Source organism: Macaca nemestrina, chromosome 1, assembly GCF_043159975.1.
Source record: "Macaca nemestrina isolate mMacNem1 chromosome 1, mMacNem.hap1, whole genome shotgun sequence".
Classification (NCBI taxonomy): domain Eukaryota; kingdom Metazoa; phylum Chordata; class Mammalia; order Primates; family Cercopithecidae; genus Macaca; species Macaca nemestrina.
Genome location: NC_092125.1, coordinates 138,095,632 through 138,116,788, shown reverse-complemented (window position 1 = coordinate 138,116,788; position 21,157 = coordinate 138,095,632). Strand labels below are relative to the sequence as shown.

General features: G+C 39.8%; 1 protein-coding gene and 1 long non-coding RNA gene across 11 annotated transcripts in view; one reads left to right on the top strand and one right to left on the bottom strand.

Moving 5' to 3' along the window:
* Positions 1–21,157, bottom strand: part of LOC105485427 (uncharacterized) — a 143,811-nt gene that overhangs the window by 72,618 nt on the left and 50,036 nt on the right. The gene's annotated exons all lie outside the window — the stretch shown is intronic.
* Positions 1–21,157, top strand: part of TLCD4 (TLC domain containing 4) — a 111,601-nt gene that overhangs the window by 82,568 nt on the left and 7,876 nt on the right. For all 10 annotated transcript variants that reach the window (XM_071075731.1, XM_071075801.1, XM_071075668.1 and 7 more), the window contains one exon: positions 10,341–10,414. In XM_071075731.1, the coding sequence (XP_070931832.1) occupies positions 10,341–10,414 (74 nt within the window). The remainder of the gene's footprint in view (positions 1–10,340; positions 10,415–21,157) is intronic.

Here is a 21,157-nt window from a genome sequence, read left to right as displayed (position 1 = left end):
TTTGAAGGAATTGTGAATGGGAGTTCATTCATGATTTGGCTCTCTGTTTGTCTGTTATTGGTGTATAAGAAGGCTTGTGATTTTTGCACATTGATTTTGTATCCTGAGACTTTGCTGAAGTTGCTTATCAGCTTAAGGAGATTTTGGGCTGAGACGATGGGGTTTTCTAGATATACAATCATGTCATCTGCAAACAGAGACAATTTAACTTCCTCTTTTCCTAACTGAATACCCTTTATTTCTTTCTCCTGCCTGATTGCCCTGGCCAGAACTTCCAACACTGTGTTGAATAGGACTGGTGAGAGAGGGCATCACTGTCTTGTGCCAGTTTTCAAAAGGAATGCTTCCAGTTTTTGCCCATTCAGTATGACATTGGCTGTGGGTTTGTCATAAATAGCTCTTATTATTTTGAGATACATTCCATCAATACCTAGTTTATTGAGAGTTTTTAGCATGAAGGGCTGTTGAATTTTGTCAAAGGCCTTTTCTGCATCTGTTGAGATAATCATGTGATTTTTGTCTTTGGTTCTGTTTATATGATAGATTATGTTTATTGATTTGCATATGTTGAACCAGCCTTGCATCCATGGGATGAAGCCAACTTGATCATGGTGGATAAGCTTTTTGATGTGCTGCTGGATTCGGTTTGCCAGTATTTTATTGAGGAGTTTTTCACTGATGTTCATCAGGGATATTGGTCTAAAATTCTCTTTTTTTGTTGTGTCTCTGCCAGGCTTTGGTATCAGGATGATGCTGGCCTCATAAAATGAGGTAGGAGGATTCCCTCTTTTTCTGTTGATTGGAATAGTTTCAGAAGGAATGGTACCAGCTCCTCTTTGTACCTCTGGTAGAATTCGGCTGTGAGTCCATCTGGTCCTGGACTTTTTTTGGTTTGTAGGCTATTAATTATTGCCTCAATTTCAGAGCCTGTTACTGGTCTATTCAGGGATTTGACTTCTTCCTGGTTTAGTCTTGGGAGGGTGTATGTGTCCAGGAATTTATCCATTTCTTCTAGATTTTCTAGTTTATTTGCATAGAGGTGTTTATAGTATTATCTGATGGTAGTTTGTATTTCTGTGGGATTGGTGGTGATATCCCCTTTATCATTTTTTATTGTGTGGATTTGATTCTTCTCTCTTTTCTTCTTTATTAGTCTTGCTAGTGGCCTATCAGTTCTGTTGATCTTTTCTAAAAACCAGCTACTGGATTCATTGATTTTTTGAAGGCTTTTTTGTGTCTCTGTCTCCTTCAGTTCTGCTCTGATCTTAGTTTCTTGCCTTCTGCTAGCTTTTGAATGTGTTTGCTGTTGCTTCCCTAGTTCTTTTTTTTTTTTTTTTTTTGAGATGGAGTCTCGCTCTGTCACCCAGGCTGGAGTGCAGTGGCCGGATCTCAGCTCACTGCAAGCTCCGCCTCCCGGGTTCACGCCATTTTCCTGCCTCAGCCTCCCGAGTAGCTGGGACTACAGGCACCTGCCACCTCGCCCGGCTAGTTTTTTGTAGTTTTAGCAGAGATGGATGGGGTTTCACTGTGTTAGCCAGGATGGTCTCGATCTCCTGACCTCGTGATCCACCCGTCTCAGCCTCCCAAAGTGCTGGGATTACAGGCTTGAGCCACCGCGCCCGGCCGCTTCTCTAGTTCTTTCAATTGTGATGTTAGGGTATCAATTTTAGATCTTTCCTGCTTTCTCTTGTGGGCATTTAGTGCTATAAATTTCCCTCTACACACTGCTTTAAATGTGTCCCAGAGATTCTGCTGTTGTGTCTTTGTTCTCATTGGTTTCAAAGAACATCTTTATTTCTGCCTTCATTTCATTACATACCCAGTAGTCATTCAGGAGTGGGTTGTTCAGTTTCCATGTAGTTGAGCAGTTTTGAGTGAGTTTCTTAATCCTGAGTTCTAGTTTGATTGCACTGTGGTCTGAAAGACAGTTTGTTATAATTTCTGTTCTTTTACATTTGCTGAGGAGTGCTTTACTTCCAACTATGTGGTCAATTTTGGAATAAGTGCAATGTGGTGCTGAGAAGAATGTATATTCTATTGATTTGGGGTGGAGAGTTCTGTAGATGTCTATTAGGTCCTCTTGGTGCAGAGCTGAGTTCAAGTCCTGGATATCCTTGTTAACCTTCTGTCTCGTTGATCTGTCTAGTGTTGACAGTGGGGTGTTAAAGTCTCCCATTATTATGGTGTAAGAGTCTAAGTCTCTTTGTGGGTCTCTAAGGACTTGCTTTATGAATCTGGGTGCTCCTGTGTTGGGTGCATGTATATTTAGGATAGTTAGCTCTTCTTGTTGAATTGATCCCTTTACCATTATGTAATAGCTTTCTTTGTCTCTTTTGATCTTTGTTGGTTTAAAGTCTGTTTTATCAGAGACTAGGATTGCAACCCCTGCTTTTTTTTGTTTTCCATTTGCTTGGTAGATCTTCCTCCATCCCTTTATTTTGAGCCTATGTGTGTCTTTGCATGTGAGATGGGTCTCCTGAATACAGCACACTGATGGGTCTTGACTCTTAATCCAATTTGCCAGTCTGTATCTTTTAATTGGAGCATTTAGCCCATTTACATTTAAGGTTAATATTATTATATGTGAATTTGATCCTGTCATTATGATGTTAGCTGGTTATTTTGCCCATTAGTTGATGCAGTTTCTTCCTAGCATCGATGATCTTTACAATTTGGCATGCATTTGCAGCGGTTGTTACTGGTTGTTCCTGTCCATGTTTAGTGCTTCCTTCAGGAGCTCTTGTAAGGCAGGCCTGGTGGTGACAAAATCTGTCAGCATTTGCTTGTCTGTAAAGGATTTTATTTCTCCTTCACTTATGAAGCTTAGTTTGGCTGGATATGGAATTCTGCGTTGAAGATTCCTTTCTTTAAGAATGTTGAATATTGGTGGCCCACTCTCTTCTGGCTTGTAGAGTTTTTGCCGAGATATCTGCTGTTAGTCTGATGGGCTTCCCTTTGTGGGTAACCCGACCTTTCTCTCTGGCTGCCCTTAACATTTTTTACCTTCATTTCAACTTTGGTGAATCTGACAATTATGTGTCTTGGAGTTGGCTTTTCTCGAGGAAATATGTTTGTGACTTTCTCTGTATTTCCTGAATTTGAATGTTGGCTGCCTTGCTAGGTTGGGGAAGTTCTCCTGGATAATGTCCTGAAGAGTGTTTTCCAACCTGGTTCCGTTCTCCCCGTCACTTTCAGGTATACCAATCAGACATAGATTTGGTCTTTTCACATAGTCCCGTATTTCTTGGAGGCTTTGTTCATTTCTTTTTACTCTTTTTTCTCTAAAGTTCTCTTCTCACTTCATTTCATTCATTTGATCTTTAATCACTGACACCATTTCTTCCACTTGATTGAATTGGCTACTGAAGCTTGTGCATGCGTCAGGTAGTTCTTGTGCCATGGTTTTCAGCTCCATCAAGTCATTTAAGGTCTTCTCTACGCTGTTTATTCTAGTTAGCCATTCGTCTAATCTTTTTTCAAGGTTTTTAGCTTCTTTGCGATGGGTTCGAACATCCTCCTTTAGCTCGGAGAAGTTTGTTGTTATTGATAGTCTGAAGCCTTCTACTCTCAACTCATCAAAGTCATTCTCCATCGAGCTTTGTTCTGTTGCTGGCGAGGAGCTGCATTCCTTTGGAAGAGAAGAGCTGCTCTGACTTTTAGAATTTTCAGCTTTTCTGCTGTGGTTTCTTCCCATCTTTGTGGTTTTATCTACCTTTGGTCTTTGATGATGGTGATGTACAGATGGGGCTTTGGTGTGGATGTCCTTTCTGTTAGTTTTCCTTCTAACAGTCAGGACCCTCAGTTGCGGGTCTGTTGGAGTTTGCTGGTGGTCCACTCCAGACCTGTTTGCCTCGGTATCACCATCAGAGGCTCTAGAACAGCAAATATTGCAGAATGACAGATGTTGCTGGCTGATCCTTCCTCTGGAAGCTTCATCTCAGAGGGGCACCCGGCCGTATGAGGTGTCAGTCGGCCCCTACTGGGAGGTGCCTCCCAGTTAGGCTACTTGGGGGTCAGGGACCCACTTGAGGAGGCAGTCTGTTCGTTCTCAGATCTCAAACTCTGTGCTGGGAGAACCACTGCTCTCTTCAAAGCTGTCAGACAGGGATGTTTAAGTCTGCAGAAGTTTCTGCTGCCTTTTTTTCAGCTATGCCCTGCCCCCAGAGGTAGAGTCTACAGAGGCAGGCAGGCCTCCTTGAGCTGTGGTGGGCTCCACCCAGTTTAAAAGCATTAACCCTTTGTTATAGATTTCTTGGAATAGGATCAGAGGAGTTCAGTAATAGGCACAAGGTCACACGGCTTGTAAGGGCAGAGCTATAACCATGGTTTGTCTTTCTTTTAGACTACATCCTATTGCTCCTTAGTTTGCTAGTGTGCTTACTAACTGTCTGCTTCTAGATGTTTTACTTCTGTTACGTGGGCCCTACATTCCCCTACCTCTTCTGTGTGCTTACCCACTTTTACCAGCCTTGCTTCACTAAATCTAAATGTATCAATGTTTGGAGATTCAGACATTTTTATTTTCTCATAACAAGTTTGATAACTTCTAATTCTGTTCCACTGGTATCTTTATGAGATTAAAATCTGGATGATTTTCTCTTTTCTTTTGGAATGAAATGTGAGTGTTCTTTTTTTTTTTCTTTTTTTAAGAGACAGGGTCTCACTAATGTTGCCCTGACTGGGCTCAAATGATCCTCCTGCCTCAGCCTCCTGAAGGCTGGGATTATAGGCATGAGCCACCACGTCCAGCCAAAGGCTAATATTCTGATAATCCTCCCTCCCACTCAGAAATAGGCCTGAAGGACTCTTTGGATTTTGACTTTAGAGGTGATGTGCTTGTTTAACAGCAGTGAGAAGGCAAGGTTTAACTCAGGAAACATGGACCAGGCACTGTGTGAGGCTTTATGGATATAGTAGTGAATAAGGAACAGGAAATGTAGATATTTGCAAGGAGCTAAGTACTTTAATAGATAAACAGAGGCATCTGTGGAGACAGTTGACTGGGGGTTCTCCCAGCTAAGAGTTAAGGGGTCAGGAAAAACTGTTCTAGAGGAATGTAGCAGGTCCACCTTAAGAGCTGTGCAGTCTGGGGTAGGTGTTTATAAACCTTTGCTCAGCACGGTTTCTGAGAAGTAGGGAGCTAGGTCCTTGGGGCTTATAGATGCCTGGCAATTTCTAGACTAGGAAAGCACTTCTCTCACTTTAGTATACCTTGGAATCACCTGGAGGGCCTGCAAAACACAGCTGCTGGTCCCACCCCTCATGGTTTCCCATTCAGTATGTCTTGGATGGGGCCCAGGAATATGCATATCTAGCAAGTTCCCAGGTCATGCTGATGCTCTTATCTGGGAACTACACGAGAACCACTGGGCTAGAAATACTAGAACTAACCATTCTCTTTGGGAAGAGGAGAGAGGAATGAGAAGGGCCAAGATGTTATGCCCAATTTTTTTCAAATTCAAGAGACAGTTTCCTCAAAGTGTGGAAACTTTGCACTTTGGCCAAAGTTGTTTAGATGAACATAACATCAGATTTACCATTTTTACAATGACTCTTTTAGTACTTAATGAAAATCATGAAGTCAAGTTTTATCTGATATTTATTTGGTACTTTGGTTAATACTTTTAACTCTTTACCAATATGAAAGGAGTTGGAAAAAGTAATCTTTTAAACTCTCAAAAAAGGTCTTATAGTATATTTCGTGATTTTTTTTTTTAATTTTTAAAGTTAATATTAACTAGAGAGAAATTTTTAGAATCTTTTAAAATTTTGTTTTAAGAAACTGTCTCGCCGTGTCACCCAGGCTGGTGTGCAGTAGTGTGATCACAGTTTACAGCCACAACCTCAAACTTCTGGATTCAGGTGATCTTCCTGCCTTAGCTAAGTAGCTGAGTCAGACTACAGGTGTGCACCATTGCGCCCAGTCTAAAATGGTTTTTAAAGTTTAATTAAGGCTCAGGCTGTTGCTGCTATAGTATTTTGATATTTTACATGACTTTGGGGAGTCTGCTTTAAAATACTTTATAAGTTGTATAAAAATAAATTTTGGTATTTGATCTCATCTTTGGAAAAACTATTTATTTGAAGGATATAGTAAGAAATTTAGCAAGAATTTTGGCTGACCTTAGGAACACATTAACTAATAACGTTTTGCAGCAGTCTGGTCTGTCATGTTCTCTAAATATTGAATGTAGTTATGTAGAATGCCATAGACTTAGAACAACTAAAGAGAATTGTTAGGAAAAATAGATCAGAAGAAAAATCACCTTTGAGGGGAGAAAGTCAATGTTATGAATGAGAGAAATTATCCTTAAGGAGTAAAAAGTTCACCTATAATTTTTTTAATGCTTCATGTTTATTATATACATGAATTTATCTTAGTGAGGGATTATAATAATACAAATCTTTCTTTCTTTTTTTTTTTTTTTTTTTGAGACAGAGTCTCACTCTGTCACCCATACTGGAGTGCAGTGGCACGATCTCGGCTCACTGCAAGCTCCGCCTCCCGGGTTCACCCCATTCTCCTGCCTCAGCCTCCTGAGTAGCTGGGACTACAGGTGCCCGCCACCACGCCCAGCTAATTTTTTGTATTTTTAGTAGAGATGGGGTTTCACCGTGTTAGCCAGGATGGTCTTGATCTCCTGACCTCGTAATCCACCTGCTTCGTCCTCCTCCTGGGATTACAGGCGTGAGCCACCACACCCAGCCATAATACAAATCTTTCTAAGATGTTTGTGTCTGGCTGAAGTAAGAATCTCATTAAAATAACTTTTTCCTTTCATTTTTTTGTCCCCTTGAGTGATATTTTAGTTGTGTACTATTTTCAAAGTTCTCCTTGCCCTAATTCACTATAGAATTTAACTAAAAAGGTAGCAAAAAAACCAGAACATTTACTTTGTCTTGTTTTACTTTACTTGTTATTTTAACTTCTTCTTAAATATTCCAAGCAATTCTTTTGAGAAAACTCACCTAAACTTTGAAAAGGCACCAAATTTTTTCATTAAAAAAGCACACAAAATACCTAAGGAGTTTGAAATGCAAATGGCAATTTGTTCCTTATTATCTTTAAAGTGCTTCTTTATGCTGAATAAATTAGAGGGCTCAGACATTTGTGCTTTTCTCATCCCTTTGCTTTTTTTTTTTTTTTTAGCTGCAAATGTGATTTTGAATATACATTAAAATGAATTATTTGTTATTTTTAATTTTTGTATAGAGATGGGGTTTTGCTGTGTTTGCCCAGGCTGGTCTCGAACCTCTGGGCTCAAGTGATCTTCTTGCCTCGGCCTCCCAATGTGCTGGGATTACCTGTGTGAGCCACCATGCCCAGCCTAAATGCATTTATAATAAAACAAAGATAAGAGTGGCCTATTCAGAGCTGTCCTAGTCCTACCATTTTACCACTGAAAATCCTGCAGCCTGGGAAACCCCTTCATGTGATACAACAAAATCATGGCAACTCTGATTTGCAGTTCACAGTAATGGATCATCCGCTGATGCAACCTAAGTGTGTTGTATGTGTTGTAATTGTGAGCAGTAACAGTCTATCATTGACTTTGCCCATTGGAGTAACTGTTGTGATTTGTATTGACATAGTGTTAGTTTAGCCTACCACACTGTGAATACTGTGACTATTTTCTGAGAGTTCAGATAATGAAAATGAGAAGAGTTATGATATCAACACCAGAGTGTCCCAGATGTCACTGAGAAGGAAAGTTATTATTGTATATGGAAATCTGTGGTATTTTATATATATTAGTATATAATGATACGTTATAGACAGAGGGAAAGACACATAAAATTTAATTAGGGAGATAATACAGAACATATTGCACAATAGGCAGGAAAGAATTTGGGATCGGGCATTGTTATGGGTTGAATTGTGTCCCCTCCAAAATTCATAGGTTGAAATCCTAACTCCCAATACCTTAGAATGTAACCTCAGTTGGAAACAGGGTCATCGTAGATGTAGTTAGTTGAGTTTGTATTAAAATATGGTGGGCCCCTAATCTGCTATAACTGGTATCCTTATGAAAAGGGGAAATTTGGGCACAGACATGCACACAGGGATAATGCCACGTGGAGACTGGAGTTAGGCTGCCACAAGCCAAGGAACTGCAGGAAGCTGGCAGAGAGTCCTAGAACAGATTCTTCCCTAGTGCCTGCAGAGAGCACATGATCCTGTTAACCCCTTGATCTTGGACTTCTAGCCTCCGTAACTGTGAGACAATACATTTCTGTTGCTTAAGCCACCCAGTTTTTGGTACTTTGTTATGACAGCACTAGCAAACTAATACAGGCTTGATGGAGGAGATGTGCAAGCACCTAAGGAGACTGTGTCTCTCAAGTCTGGGATAAGACAGGCAAGCACATGTAAATTAATCTGCACTTCTTCCATCTTGTTTAAATAAAAGCATTTATTATAACAGAAAACTAGTATAGAATAATAATTTCAAATAAATACCTATTCTTCATATTTGTGTGTTAAAGTAATAAAACCTCTGCATAATTCTTTCTCATATGTTGTTATGCCTCTGGACTGGTATGGCTGTGCCCTGGTTGACTCTCTGAAAAGTTGGTCACCCCCTATGTATTCAGTGCTCCTCTTGCCTGCTGTGTCTGTGTGTTTGGCCATCCCTCCTTCCTTCTGCCTCATCACACATTCCAGTATTGCTAAGGATAATGAATTTGTGATTATAAAAAGTTTTAGATTAACCTTGTTAAAGATAGTTCTTATAATCTAGCTTAGAATTTTGAATCCCTAAAATAATTTTCATGAATAAATACTAAAAATTATCAAATAAAAAGTCCACCTATTTTTTTTTTTTTTTTTTTTTTGAGGCGGAGTCTCGCTCTGTCGCCCAGGCTGGAGTGCAGTGGCGCAATCTCGGCTCACTGCAAGCTCCGCCTCCTGGGTTCCCGCCATTCTCCTGCCTCAGCCTCCCGAGTAGCTGGGACTACAGGCGCCGCCACCACGCCCGGCTAATTTTTTGTATTTTTAGTAGAGATGGGGTTTCACTGTGTTAGCCAGGATGGTCTCGATCTCCTGACCTCATGATCCACCCGTCTCGGCCTCCCAAAGTGCTGGGATTACAGGCTTGAGCCACCGCGCCCGGCCTATTTTTTTTAATGCTTCATATTGTTCTCATTTGGAAGGCAGCATGGTGTAGCCAGTAGAAAAATAGTTTCCAAACTTTTGTGTATATCTAATGTATTGGGGTGGGGAGGACTATTTTCTTTGGCATGTAATCATAATTCTTATTGAATTGGAAGTGCTGGAGTGACTCCATTTACTTAGTAGCAATTTTTAAAGTATATTCTAAAAGTTTTTAGAATGTATACTTTTGGTTCTCTTTCCAATGTTTACTAACTCTGCTAAACTTTTCATATTATTTAATTGGTGGAATGTATTATGTTTAAATTTAAAAAGGTCTCAAAGATCCTAAATTTAGCTCTAGGATCTTCTGATTCACAAATATTTTTTTCAGAACAAACACGGTGGCATATGTTGTCATACTGTGCAAATATACCTCTACTGACAGGCTTATGTATTGTTATTTAGGATAAGTGCTTTTTTGAGATTTTTAAGGTGCTTCCACTTAGTAGTGGATATAAAGTGAGTTCCTATCGGGTGTTAAATCATTATAAAACTCCTCACCTTCTGAAATTCACAGTACTGTGTGATCATTCTTTCCTACAGTAATTTGAAAATGCCATTACTAATGGTTATTTACAGAGTTCACTTGTTTAACGTGAGACAACTGCTTGAAGCCTATTTTCATTAAGGGGACACTATATACATAAGTGACCATAAGTGTATAATTTACTGTTTTTTTTTTTTTTTTTTGAGACGGAGTCTCGCTCTGTCACCCAGGCTGGAGTGCAGTGGCCCGATCTCAGCTCACTGCAAGCTCCGCCTCCCGGGTTCACGCCATTCTCCTGGCTCAGCCTCCCGAGTAGCTGGGACTACAGGCGCCTGCCACCTCGCCTGGCTAAGTTTTTGTATTTTTAGTAGAGACGGGGTTTCACTGTGTTAGCCAGGATGGTCTCGATCTCCTGACCTCGTGATCCGCCCGTCTCGGCCTCCCAAAGTGCTGGGATTACAGGCTTGAGCCACCTCGCCCGGCCAATTTACTGTTTTTTAAAAATACTGTAGAATTCCAAGGATCTTTCTATATTCTCACCAAGAAAATCAGTTTAACAGTAAAAGGTAGAAAACTTCTTGATCTGTTTTGGTATTGATTGTTACATTATGCTGAGAAGCTATTTGGATATTTCTACAGTATTTGAGAATTTTGTTAAGAATGTTATCCTTGACGTTGTGTTTTATGTTTATCATTCAGAAAAATGGAGTGCTGGTATACATTGGGAATTATCGCCTGCTTGCAGAGCTTTCCAGCCCTTTTGTGAATCAGCGGTATGTTACTGATATCATTTATTATTTTAAAGTCATGCTGTTTATTTTTAGTTTGGGGAAAACCTTTTCCTGTGATCCTAAAGTTACTATATAAAAGATATGGATCTGTAATATGAATTTTTATCACCATCATACAAATGAGGAAACTGAGCCGTGGAAAGGTTAGAGTAACTTACCCAAGCTTCCCTAGCTAGCAAGGGGTGGTGCTAGCTTTTAAACCCTGCTCTTTGCAGTACGATGGTGCTTTATGATGAAACAGGGTCTCAAAAATATATTTGTATGCCCATGTCCATTCCAGCCTTATTCACAATAGCCAAGGGGTGCGAGTAATCTCAATGTCCATGGACGGATGAATGCATAAGGAAAATGTGTTACTCATACAACAGGAATATTATGCAGCCTTTAAAAAGAAGAAAATCCTGTCATATGCTACAACATGATGCACTTCAAGGACAGCTCATTCTTTCACCCTCCATGTTGTACACTGAAAGCTGAATGATATTCACTGAATCTTAGAATTCAATGGGGCTGTTTATGGAAAAGGACAAATATCACTCTGACTCATTTTGGGTTTAGCTCATATTCCTGACACTAACTTCTGCCTGTCCCCAAATTCTTATATTGACATTATCCTAGTGACTCATTGAAATACATAATCTTTTTTATTTTTTTAAATTTAAAAGGCTACTTTTGCCTGGGCTCAGGGACTCACGTCTATAAATCCCAGCACTTTGGGAGGTTGAGGCAGAGGAGGATTGCTTGAGGCCGGGAGTTTGAGACCAGCCTGGGTGACATTGTGAGATTCTATCCCTACAAAAAGAAAAAAAAAGAAAAAATTAGCTGGACGTGATGGTGCTTGCCTGTAGTTCTAGCTGTTTGGTAGGCTAAGGTGGAAGGATTGCATGAGTCCAAGAGTTTACACAGTGAGTTCAGTGAGCTGAGATCTACCCTGTCTGTAAAAAAATTTTTTTTAAAAGACTACTTTTATTTTAAATACATACAATGTAAATAACTAAACTAACAATTCGTGATATTGATAATCATCACTAGTGAATTATTATTTTTGAGATGGAGTCTCGCTTTGTTGCCAGGAGTGCAGTGGCGCCATCTCAGCTCACTGCAACCTCCACCTCCTAGGTTCAGGTGATTCTCCTGCCTCAGCCTCCCAAGTAGCTGAGATTACAGGTGCCCACCACCATGCCCGGCTAATTTTTGTATTTTTAGTAGAAACGAGATTTCGCCATGTTGGCCAGGCTGGTCTCAAACTCCTGACCTCAAGTGATCCACCCACTTCAGCCTCCTGAAGTGCTGGGATTACAGGTATGAGCCACTGCGCCCGGCCCATCTCAACCATTTTTAAGAATACAGTTCAGTTGTGTTAAGTATATTCACATTATTGTGCAACAGACCTTTAGAACTTTTTCATTTTGCAAAATTGAAACTATGCCCATTAAACACTAATTCCCTCTCCTGCAGGCACTAGACAACCACCTTTCTACTTTCTGTTTCTATGATTTTGACTACATATTTCATATGAATGGAATCATACAGTGTTTATCCTTTTGTGCCTGGCTTATTTTGCTTACTATAATGTCCTTAAAGTGCATCATGTTGTAGCATGTAACAGGATTTTCTTCTTCTTAAAGGCTGCATAATATTCCTGTTGTATGGGTAACACATTTTCCTTATGCATTCATCCGTCCATGGACATTGAGATTACTTGCACGCCTTGGCTATTGTGAATAATGCTGGAATGGACATGGGCATACAAATATATTTTTGAGACCCTGTTTCAAATTCTTTTGGATATATTTCTAGAAGTGGGATTGCTGGATCATATCATGGTCCTTTTAATTTTCTGATGAATCTTCATACAGTTTTCCATAATGCATACATCTTTTTACATTCCCACTTACAGTGCACAAGGGTTCTGATTTCTTCACGTCTTCATCAACACTTGCTGTTTTCTGTTCTTCTGATAGTAGCCATTCTAATGGGTGGAGGTGATATCTCATGTGTTTTTCTTTTTCTTTTCTTTTTTTTTTTTTTTGATACAGAGTCTCACTCTGGTTCCCAGGCTGGAGTGCAGTGGCATGATCTTGGCTCACTGCAGCCTTGACCTCTCAGGCTCAAAGGATCCTCCCACCTCAGTTTTCTAAGTAGCTGGGGCTTTAGGCATGTGCCACCACACCTGGCTAATTTTTGTATTTGTTGTAGAGATGGAGTTTCACCATGTTGCCCAGGCTGGTCTCCAACTCCTGGGCTCACGCGATCCTCCCACTTTGGCCTCCCCAAATTTTGGATTACAGGTGTGAGCCACCGTGCCTGGCTGGTCGTGTGGTTTTGATTCACATTTTACTTTGATTCATGCGTTTGTTGGCCATTTGTATATCTTTAAAGAATTGCCTGTTGAAGTTAATTGCCCATTTTTCCTTTTTTTTTTTCTTTTTTTGATGCAGTTTTGCTCCGTCACCCAGTCTGGAGTGCAGTGGTGTGATCTTGGCTCACTGCAACCTCCACCTCCTGGGTTCCAGTGATTCGTGTGCCTCAGTCTCCTTAGTAGCTAGAATTACAGGCATACAACACCATGCCCAGCTAATTTTGTATTTTTAGTGGAGATGCCATGTTGGCCAGGCTGGTCTCGAACTCTTGACCTCAAGTAGTCCTCCCACCTCAGCCTCCCAAAGTACTGGGATTACAGGCATGAGCCACTGAGCCCAGCCCTTTGCCCATTTTTAAATTGGGTTATTTATTTTGTTGTAGTAGTTCCTTCTATATTCTGAATATTAATACTTTATCAATATATTATTTGGAAATATTTTCATCTATTCCATAGGTTGCTTTTTCACTCTGCTGATTGTTTCCTTTGATGTGCAGAAGATTTTAAAGTTGATGAAGTCCCATTTGTCTGTTCTTGTTTTTGTTGCCTGTGCTTTTTGTATCATATCCAAAAAATCATTGCCAAGTCTAATATCCTGAGGCCTTCCCCTATATTTCCTTCTAGGAGTTTCATAGTTTGGTCTTATGTGTAGGTCTTTAATTCATTTTGAATTAATTTTTGTATATGGTATAGGGGTTCAACTTCATTCTTAGAATGTGGATATATAGTTTTTTCAGCACATTTGTTGAAGAGACTGTCTTTTCCCATTGTGTAGTCTTGGTACCCTTGTCAAGTCATTTGGCCATACATGCAAGGGTTTAATTTCTACAGTAGCTTCTAATTGACTTCCCTAATTCCAGATACAACCTCTCTGAGTCCTTTCCTCACAGTATTACCAGAATCATTTTTCTTACATTCCACTTTCACTACCTTATTTTTTCACTGAAAGCTGCATCCTGTTTACACATCTCTCTCTGACTTCTGAAGTTCTCTGTGATGTGCTCCATATGTCTTCAGCCTCTTTTTTTAAATTATTCATTAGAATCAGTTTTGTATCCTTACTGTCTTATGTTCCTTTGGGTTTTTCTCATATTTTTTCCTTTATTCATATCCTCCATTTTCTCCCCATCTTTGAGAAATTTATCCTTCAAGACTCAGTCAAAATCTAAAACCCAGGAAAGGCTTCTATGATTATATGTTGTCTTTTGTTATTTAGTACAGGGATAACACAGCAAGTTGGGAGTATTCCACATCAGAGACACATAAGTTAGAGCGCTTACTCTGAATGAAGCCTTATGAATAATTTTGAAGATACTGGCCATCGGAGGCACAAGCAAAGCAGGAAGATGTTCAGGATGATTGACCGGGCTCCCTAGGTCTGTGTGCATAGGGTATACTCTGGAACAAGATTACCTGTGAGGTCTCTTTTAAAAAATAATTTTACTTTTTAGTAAGATTTTTGTTTAACCACCAGACCACGTGGGAACCTGTGAGGTCTCTAAGTGATGTGTGCAGTTCATATCATTTACATAGAAGGAGCTCTCTTGGTGATAAAACACCTATCTTAAGTTACATAGCTTATGTGACATTCTCAAGGGGGTCAGATGTCATAAATCCATTAATTCCTGGGTCACTTACCATAAGCAATCCTAGACTAAGTATGTTCTGCTAAAAGCATCCCATAGATGAAGCCTCTCTTGCTACAAATTTTATTAGTCTCTTTATCAAGAGGTCTGGCATTAGTGTTTACCAGTTGATTAGCCTGGATCAGCTGTCTTCTTTTCTTCTTCTTCTTTTTTTTTTTTTTGGTTGTTTTTTGGAGATAGAGTCTTGCTCTGTCATCCAGGCGGGAGTGCAGTGGTGTGATCTTGGCTCACTGTAACCTACACCTCCCGGATTCAAGCAATTCTCCTGCCTCAGCCTTCTGAGTAGCTGGGACTTCAGGCTCATGCCACCACACCTGTCTAACTTTTTGTATTTTAATGGAGATGGAGTTTCATGGTGTTGCCCAGGCTGGTCTCAAACTCCTGAGCTCAGGCAATCTGCCCACCTCGGCCTCCCAAAGTGCTAGGATTACAGGCGTGAGCCACTGGGCCCGGCCTCTGTTTAATTTTTATTTTATTATTTATTTAGTTTTGAGATGGAGTTTCACTCTGTCACTCCGGCCGGAGTACAGTGGCACGATCTCGGCTCACTGCAACCCCAACCTCCCAGGTTCAAACGGTTCTCCGGCCTCAGCCTCCTGAGTAGCTGGGATTACAGGCATCCGCTGCCACCTCACCTGGCTAATTTTTGTATTTTTAGTAGAGACGGGGTTTCACCATGTTGGCCAGCCTGGTCTCGAACTCCTGACCTCAGGTGATCCACCCACCTTAGCCTCCCGAAGTGCTGGGATTATAGGCATGAGCCACCGTGCCCAGCCCTTTTCTTTCTTTTTTTTTTTTTTTGAGACAGAGTCTCACTGATATTCCTCCTGCTTATCTCCGGGTGAGTTCTTCCCTCCCAAGGTGTCAGCTCTTAACTGTTTACTCATCTTGGTATAAGGGGCTATGCTTTAGTTTTGGAATCAGATAAACTCAAGTTGCAATGACCTTGGACAAATTACTTAATATCCCTGTATTACAGTCATTTTATCTATGAAAAGAACATATTTAATATTACCGACTTCTCTGTATTATAGTCAAGTGTTTTCTTAGGTGGCACATTGAATCAACATGTCTAAAGTAGCACAACATATTTCCCTCTATATTCAGTGCATGGCCCAGCTGTCCACTTGGTTACTGCTGCTCAGCATGGGTGAAGTGTTTTTAACTGCTTCTCCCTCACTGTATTTGGTCCAGCATTAGGTCCTGCCGTATCACCTCCTAAATATTTCTCACCTTTACCACCTCTTTTCTGTCTCTACCTTCAGTGAGTTCACCACCTCTTGCTGGCTACCTTACCAGCTTCTAACTCCGTACTGTTTGGTAGAGTAACCACAAGCCACATATGAATATTTACATTTAAATCATTTAAAGGAAATAAAAATTCAATTCCTTATTCTAACTTTTGGCATTTCTAGTGCTTTATGGCTCCATGTGGCCATACACAGAATCTATAGGTATGTGTGAGCAACATACCTTTAGTAGAACATTTTAATTATTGTGGAAAGTTCCTTTGGGCAGTGGGGCTCTAGGCCAGGTTGGCAAACCATGCACAGCTTATGGGCCAGACCCTCTGCCTGTTTTTGTAAACAAAGTTATACTGGAGCACAGCCATGTTCACTTTTCTGCCATGATTGCTTTAACTCTACCATGGCAGAATTGCGTAGTTCTGACAGAGAACAGATGGCCTCCAGCAGCTACTGCTTTAATGTTCACTATCTGGCTCTTTATGGAAATAGTTTTCCAGCCCTTGTCATAGACCATCTCCTGTCTCCCATCCTGTTCCCCTTTCATCTCTCTTCTATATTATTATCTTCCACAGTAAAGATAATATATGACTTTGTAGGAGCCTACAACATAGCTTAAGAAGAAAAAAATATGCAGCTTCCTTGGTTAAAACCTCTCAGTGGCTCTGCTTACAGGATAAAATATGAGCTCTTCAGTGTGACACAGAAAGCTCTGCAAGAAGAGCTGTCTTATCTCCTTCTGCCACATGGCCCATCAGACTCTTGTCTCACACCAACTTGTGCATCTGCTGGCAATGCCTCCTGTCTTCTTACTTGTTATTTAGGACTCAACCCAGGGATCATTTCCATCACTAAACCCCATCTCTTTCCAGGCTGAGTTGGGTGCCTCTTACATATCCTTTCATAATAGCCACATATGTTTATATTACTATACTTAATGTATTTTATTACAAAGTTCTCTCTTTTTTATGTTTCCTATTTGTCTTTACGTTTCATTAGATCAAGGGCCAAATTTTGTTAAACTTTGCATGGTCCAGTGTCCACACATTATCTGGCATGTAGTAGCCATTTGATTGCTTTTTGAATGAATGACTCCCAAGAGGTGATGAGTTAAGCTTTAGCTAATTCTGTCTCTTGAATATGATTCTGATTATGAGATTTTGAAGCAAGATAAAGCTACCTTTGACGCTAATAGGCACCTCCATTTGTTTTTGTTTAAAATTCTTTTAGAGAAATTATAAAATTAGAGATAGTTTAATTTTATAATTTTATAGTAAAAAGTTATACCATACCTTTTTCTAAAAGCTTTGAATCCTTCCTAAGTTAAGAAAAGGAGAACTGGGGTTAGAATATGAATAAGAAATGGTATCATTGGGCAGTAAGGAGATTATAACAATATTGAGCACAGCTTCTTAATCACTGTGAGAGTTTCCATAGTTTAGTTGCTTTCTTTTTTAGTTTGTGGTATTTTTATTTTCTCTCCATTTTAGAGCTCTGTATATAAGAAGGCACATGGCATGCATGTGCTGGGGTATACAGTGAAAAAGTACTGAAGTAGTTTAGACACCTGGGCTTCAGTGAAATTTCTGCTGCTGAGTTACGCCCACACGCAGGTTTCTTTTGTATAAAGTAATTTAATGGTGCTAACTTCTTTCTTGCCTAAATGCTCTTAACTGTTTTTGAGGACATATTTCATGAATTGGTATTGAAACTGAATACCTTGTAAAAGCTTTGCACCTATGCTTCTTAATATGTTCATTCAATATTTATTAAATACCTCTTCAGTACCTAAATGTCCCATTCTGTGACTTCAAGGAACTTCACATATAGCGTCTAGCTTCATGTCTGTGTTTGAGAAAATAATACCTAAAAATATAAAATATAATTTTTTCTTTTTTCTACTAAAAACACAAAAATTAGCTGGGTGTGGTGGTGCATGCCTGTAGTCCCAACTACTCGGGACGCTGAGGCAGGAGAATCACTTGAACCCAGAAGGTGGAGGTTGCAGTGAACCGAGGTCATGCTCCTGCACTCCAGCCTGGGTGATAGAGTGAGACTCTGTCTCAAAAAAAAAAAAAAAAAAAAAAAACCCAAATTATTAACTCGTTGAATATTAACAGTAATATCCATGTTAACACAATATTTGTGTGTGTGTGTGAAAAATAACTGCATCGCCAAAACAACAAAAACAAAAAACCATTTTAGTAGGAACAGTGTCATTGTTTTACATTTTTGCAAATCTCTTCCTATCTGGAATGATAGAATTCAGCTGGATTCTCAGATTGGCTTCTGTTTTCAGTCTGTTGTGATATGTAGTGTTTAAAGCATATGAAAAATATCTGGACTCTCAGAGTTAATTATGCAATAGAAAAAAAGTATTTTAGTGGTCTTTTCAAATACTAATAATTGTGGATATTCCTTAATATGTCATCAAAATATACCAAGAGGTAGTTTCTTAAAGGGTAAGTAAATGTGAAATCTGAAACCATATCAATGAACTTTTCATACTCTGCTATAATCAAATTCATTGGGCTTTCTTCAGCTTTAATCTTTTTTTTTTTCCTTTCTTTCTTTTTTTTTTGAGATGGAGTCTCACATTGTCGCCTGGGCTGGAGTGCAATGGCGCGATCTCGGCTCACTGCAACCTCTGCCTCCCAGGTTCAAGCAATTCTCCTGCCTCAGCCTCCTGAGTATCTGGGATTACAGGCACCCGCCACCATGCCTGGCTAATTTTTTGTATTTTTAGTAGTGATGGGGTTTCAATGTGTTGGCCAGGCGGGTCTTCAACTCCTGACTTCATGATCCACCCGCCTCAGCCTCCCAAAGTGCTGGGATTACAGGTGTGAGCCACCGCACCTGGCAGGCCTTCAATCTTTTACATATGCATAATTTTGATTCATCATGTCTTGGTCATTGGGAAAATATTGGCTCATTGAGTTATGTAGGTCTTCTAAGTGTTGAACATTTATTAGATGACATTTAAAATATCACCACAGATCTCATTAGAAAAGTCTTTAAGTATTGAGAGGCTGTCAAGCTCACAGTTGCAGATACAAATTTTCTAATATTCTGATTTTCCTTTGAAAGTTCAAATTTTGTTGTTGGCATCAAAACCGTCAGTTGCTTTTCTTTATGTGACAAGCACATTATTTTTTTGTTTTTGAGAGAGTGCCTGCCAGATGGCTCAAGCAATCACAGTTTATTGTTTTTTTTTTTTTTTTCCAAGTAAAAATGGCATTCTGTGGAAGAACCTGGTAGTTTAGTTTACATTTCAAACCATCACTTGAGGGTTTTTCCTCAAGACCACCATTTTACTTTGCAGCGGAAATGCCTTATGTGTACTTCCCATTTTATTATATGGAATATTAAAAGACACATACTCAGAGGTCATTTAATAAAAATAATAAATAATTCTTACTGCTTCATTAAGGGCATTTCTAACTGAAACTTTTCTTTTTTCTGGTGTTTTTTTTTTTTTTTTGAGACGGAGTCTCGCTCTGTTGCCCAGGCTGGAGTGCAGTGGCCGGGTCTCAGCTCACTGCAAGCTCCGCCTCCCAGGTTCACGCCATTCTCCTGCCTCAGCCTCCCGAGTAGCTGGGACTACAGATGCCTGCCACCTCGCCCGGCTAGTTTTTTGTATTTTTTAGTAGAGACGGGGTTTCACCGGGTTAGCCAGGATGGTCTCGATCTCATGATCTGCCCGTCTTGGCCTCCCAAAGTGCTAGGATTACAGGCTTGAACCACCGCGCCTGGCCTCTGGTTTTGTTTTTAACCGCAAGCGTGTGGTGGGAAAGGATACAGTGGCCATTAATACCGTTTCTTTATTTGTGCTAAGATGCCAGCAATTTTATTTACTAGCACTTTGTACTATCAGTATAGAAGTCAACACAATGAAAAAGGCAAATAATGTTTTAATACTATTATTAAAATAATTTTATCCAGAAGACCTCCCAAAAAGGACTCAGGGGTACATAAACCACATTAGAGGACCTATCATTGATTGATATTTGTCATGTAAGGCTTCACAGAGAACGTGGCATACACGCTTAAATGTTTTAGGACTTTTTTTTTTAAAAGAAGTGGATAGAGAGGGAAGGGCCTTCATTCAAGAAGGAAAGAATGAACATAGGATTTTGAAAAGTGAAATAAACATGCTATGGGAAAGAGAAAGTGACTGGTAGGATCAAAGAGTATGTGTTAGGAGGAGGGTGGATAGACGTAGAGGATATTGAGTATCTGGGAGAGCTGATTGAACTTGACCCAGTGGACAGTGAGATTATAGTGGAGAAAGACATTCTGGAAAGAGCACTGAGTGGTTATAACTTTTGATATTTGTAGGATAGATTGTAACACTGGAGACAAAAGTTTGGGTTAGGTTATCCAGTTCTTAGTTGTGTGAATGAACAGTATAATTTCATTAGTTCAGAAAGTAAATAAGAGTCCATATTAAGCTGTGGGACTAGAGAGATGACAAAATAGAGATTTTGAAGAAATAAAATGAAATTGGCAATGAATGGATAAATTAGAGAATACAGACAAGCTTAAGACAAATCCTATATTGGACCCAGAGAAATGTGCCCATCAAAAGTGATAGAGAATTAGGAAGACTTGGAGGGAAGGTGACGAATTTAGTTCGAAGATATTGGATAAGAGGACAAACAGCCTCTGAGTGGAAATTTAGTGAGAGCTTGAGAGAGGAACGTTGGGATGATCAGAATAAGGTGATATTTTAACCTGTGAGAAAAGATGGTATTTAGAAGATTAGCGTTAAATGTTTAAGATTGCCAGGCATGGTGGCTCACGCCTGTAATCCCAGTACTTTGGGAGGCCGAGGCAAGTGGATCATGAGATCAGGAGATCGAGACCATCCTGGCCAACATGGTGAAACCTCGTCTCTACTAAAAGTACAAAAAAAAAAAAAAAAAAAATTAGCTGGGTGTGGTGGCGGGCACCTGTAGTCCCAGCTACTCAGGAGACTGAGACAGGAGAATTGCTTGAACCTGGGAGGCGGAGGTTGCAGTGAGCCAAGATCGCACCACTGCACTCCAGCTGGTGACAGAGCGAGACTCCGTTTCAAAAATCGACAAAAAAACAATAACAAAAAACAAAAACAAAACAAAAAAACAAGATTGGAAAATCAGAGAAAGAAGAGTAGACATAATGAAGGAATAATTTAGGAGTAGTAGGGGAACCAACATAATATGGAGCTGGAGGGAAACTTGTCTAAAATTCAGTTCTTAAATTCCTAACCTTCCAGGGTTAATATTTATTAAATATTAAATACAAATGTTTACATGCCTGAAGAAATTACATTTGCAACTAAGATGTAAGTAGAGTCAGCTCACAGCCCAGTCCCTTCGCAGAGTTCCGGAAACAGTACAGCATCCAAATCCTTATTGGAGTTTTTCCAAGGATGTCAACAAAGATCCAGTTTGTTACTCACAACAGCACTTCTTAAAATTCTCTTCATTCC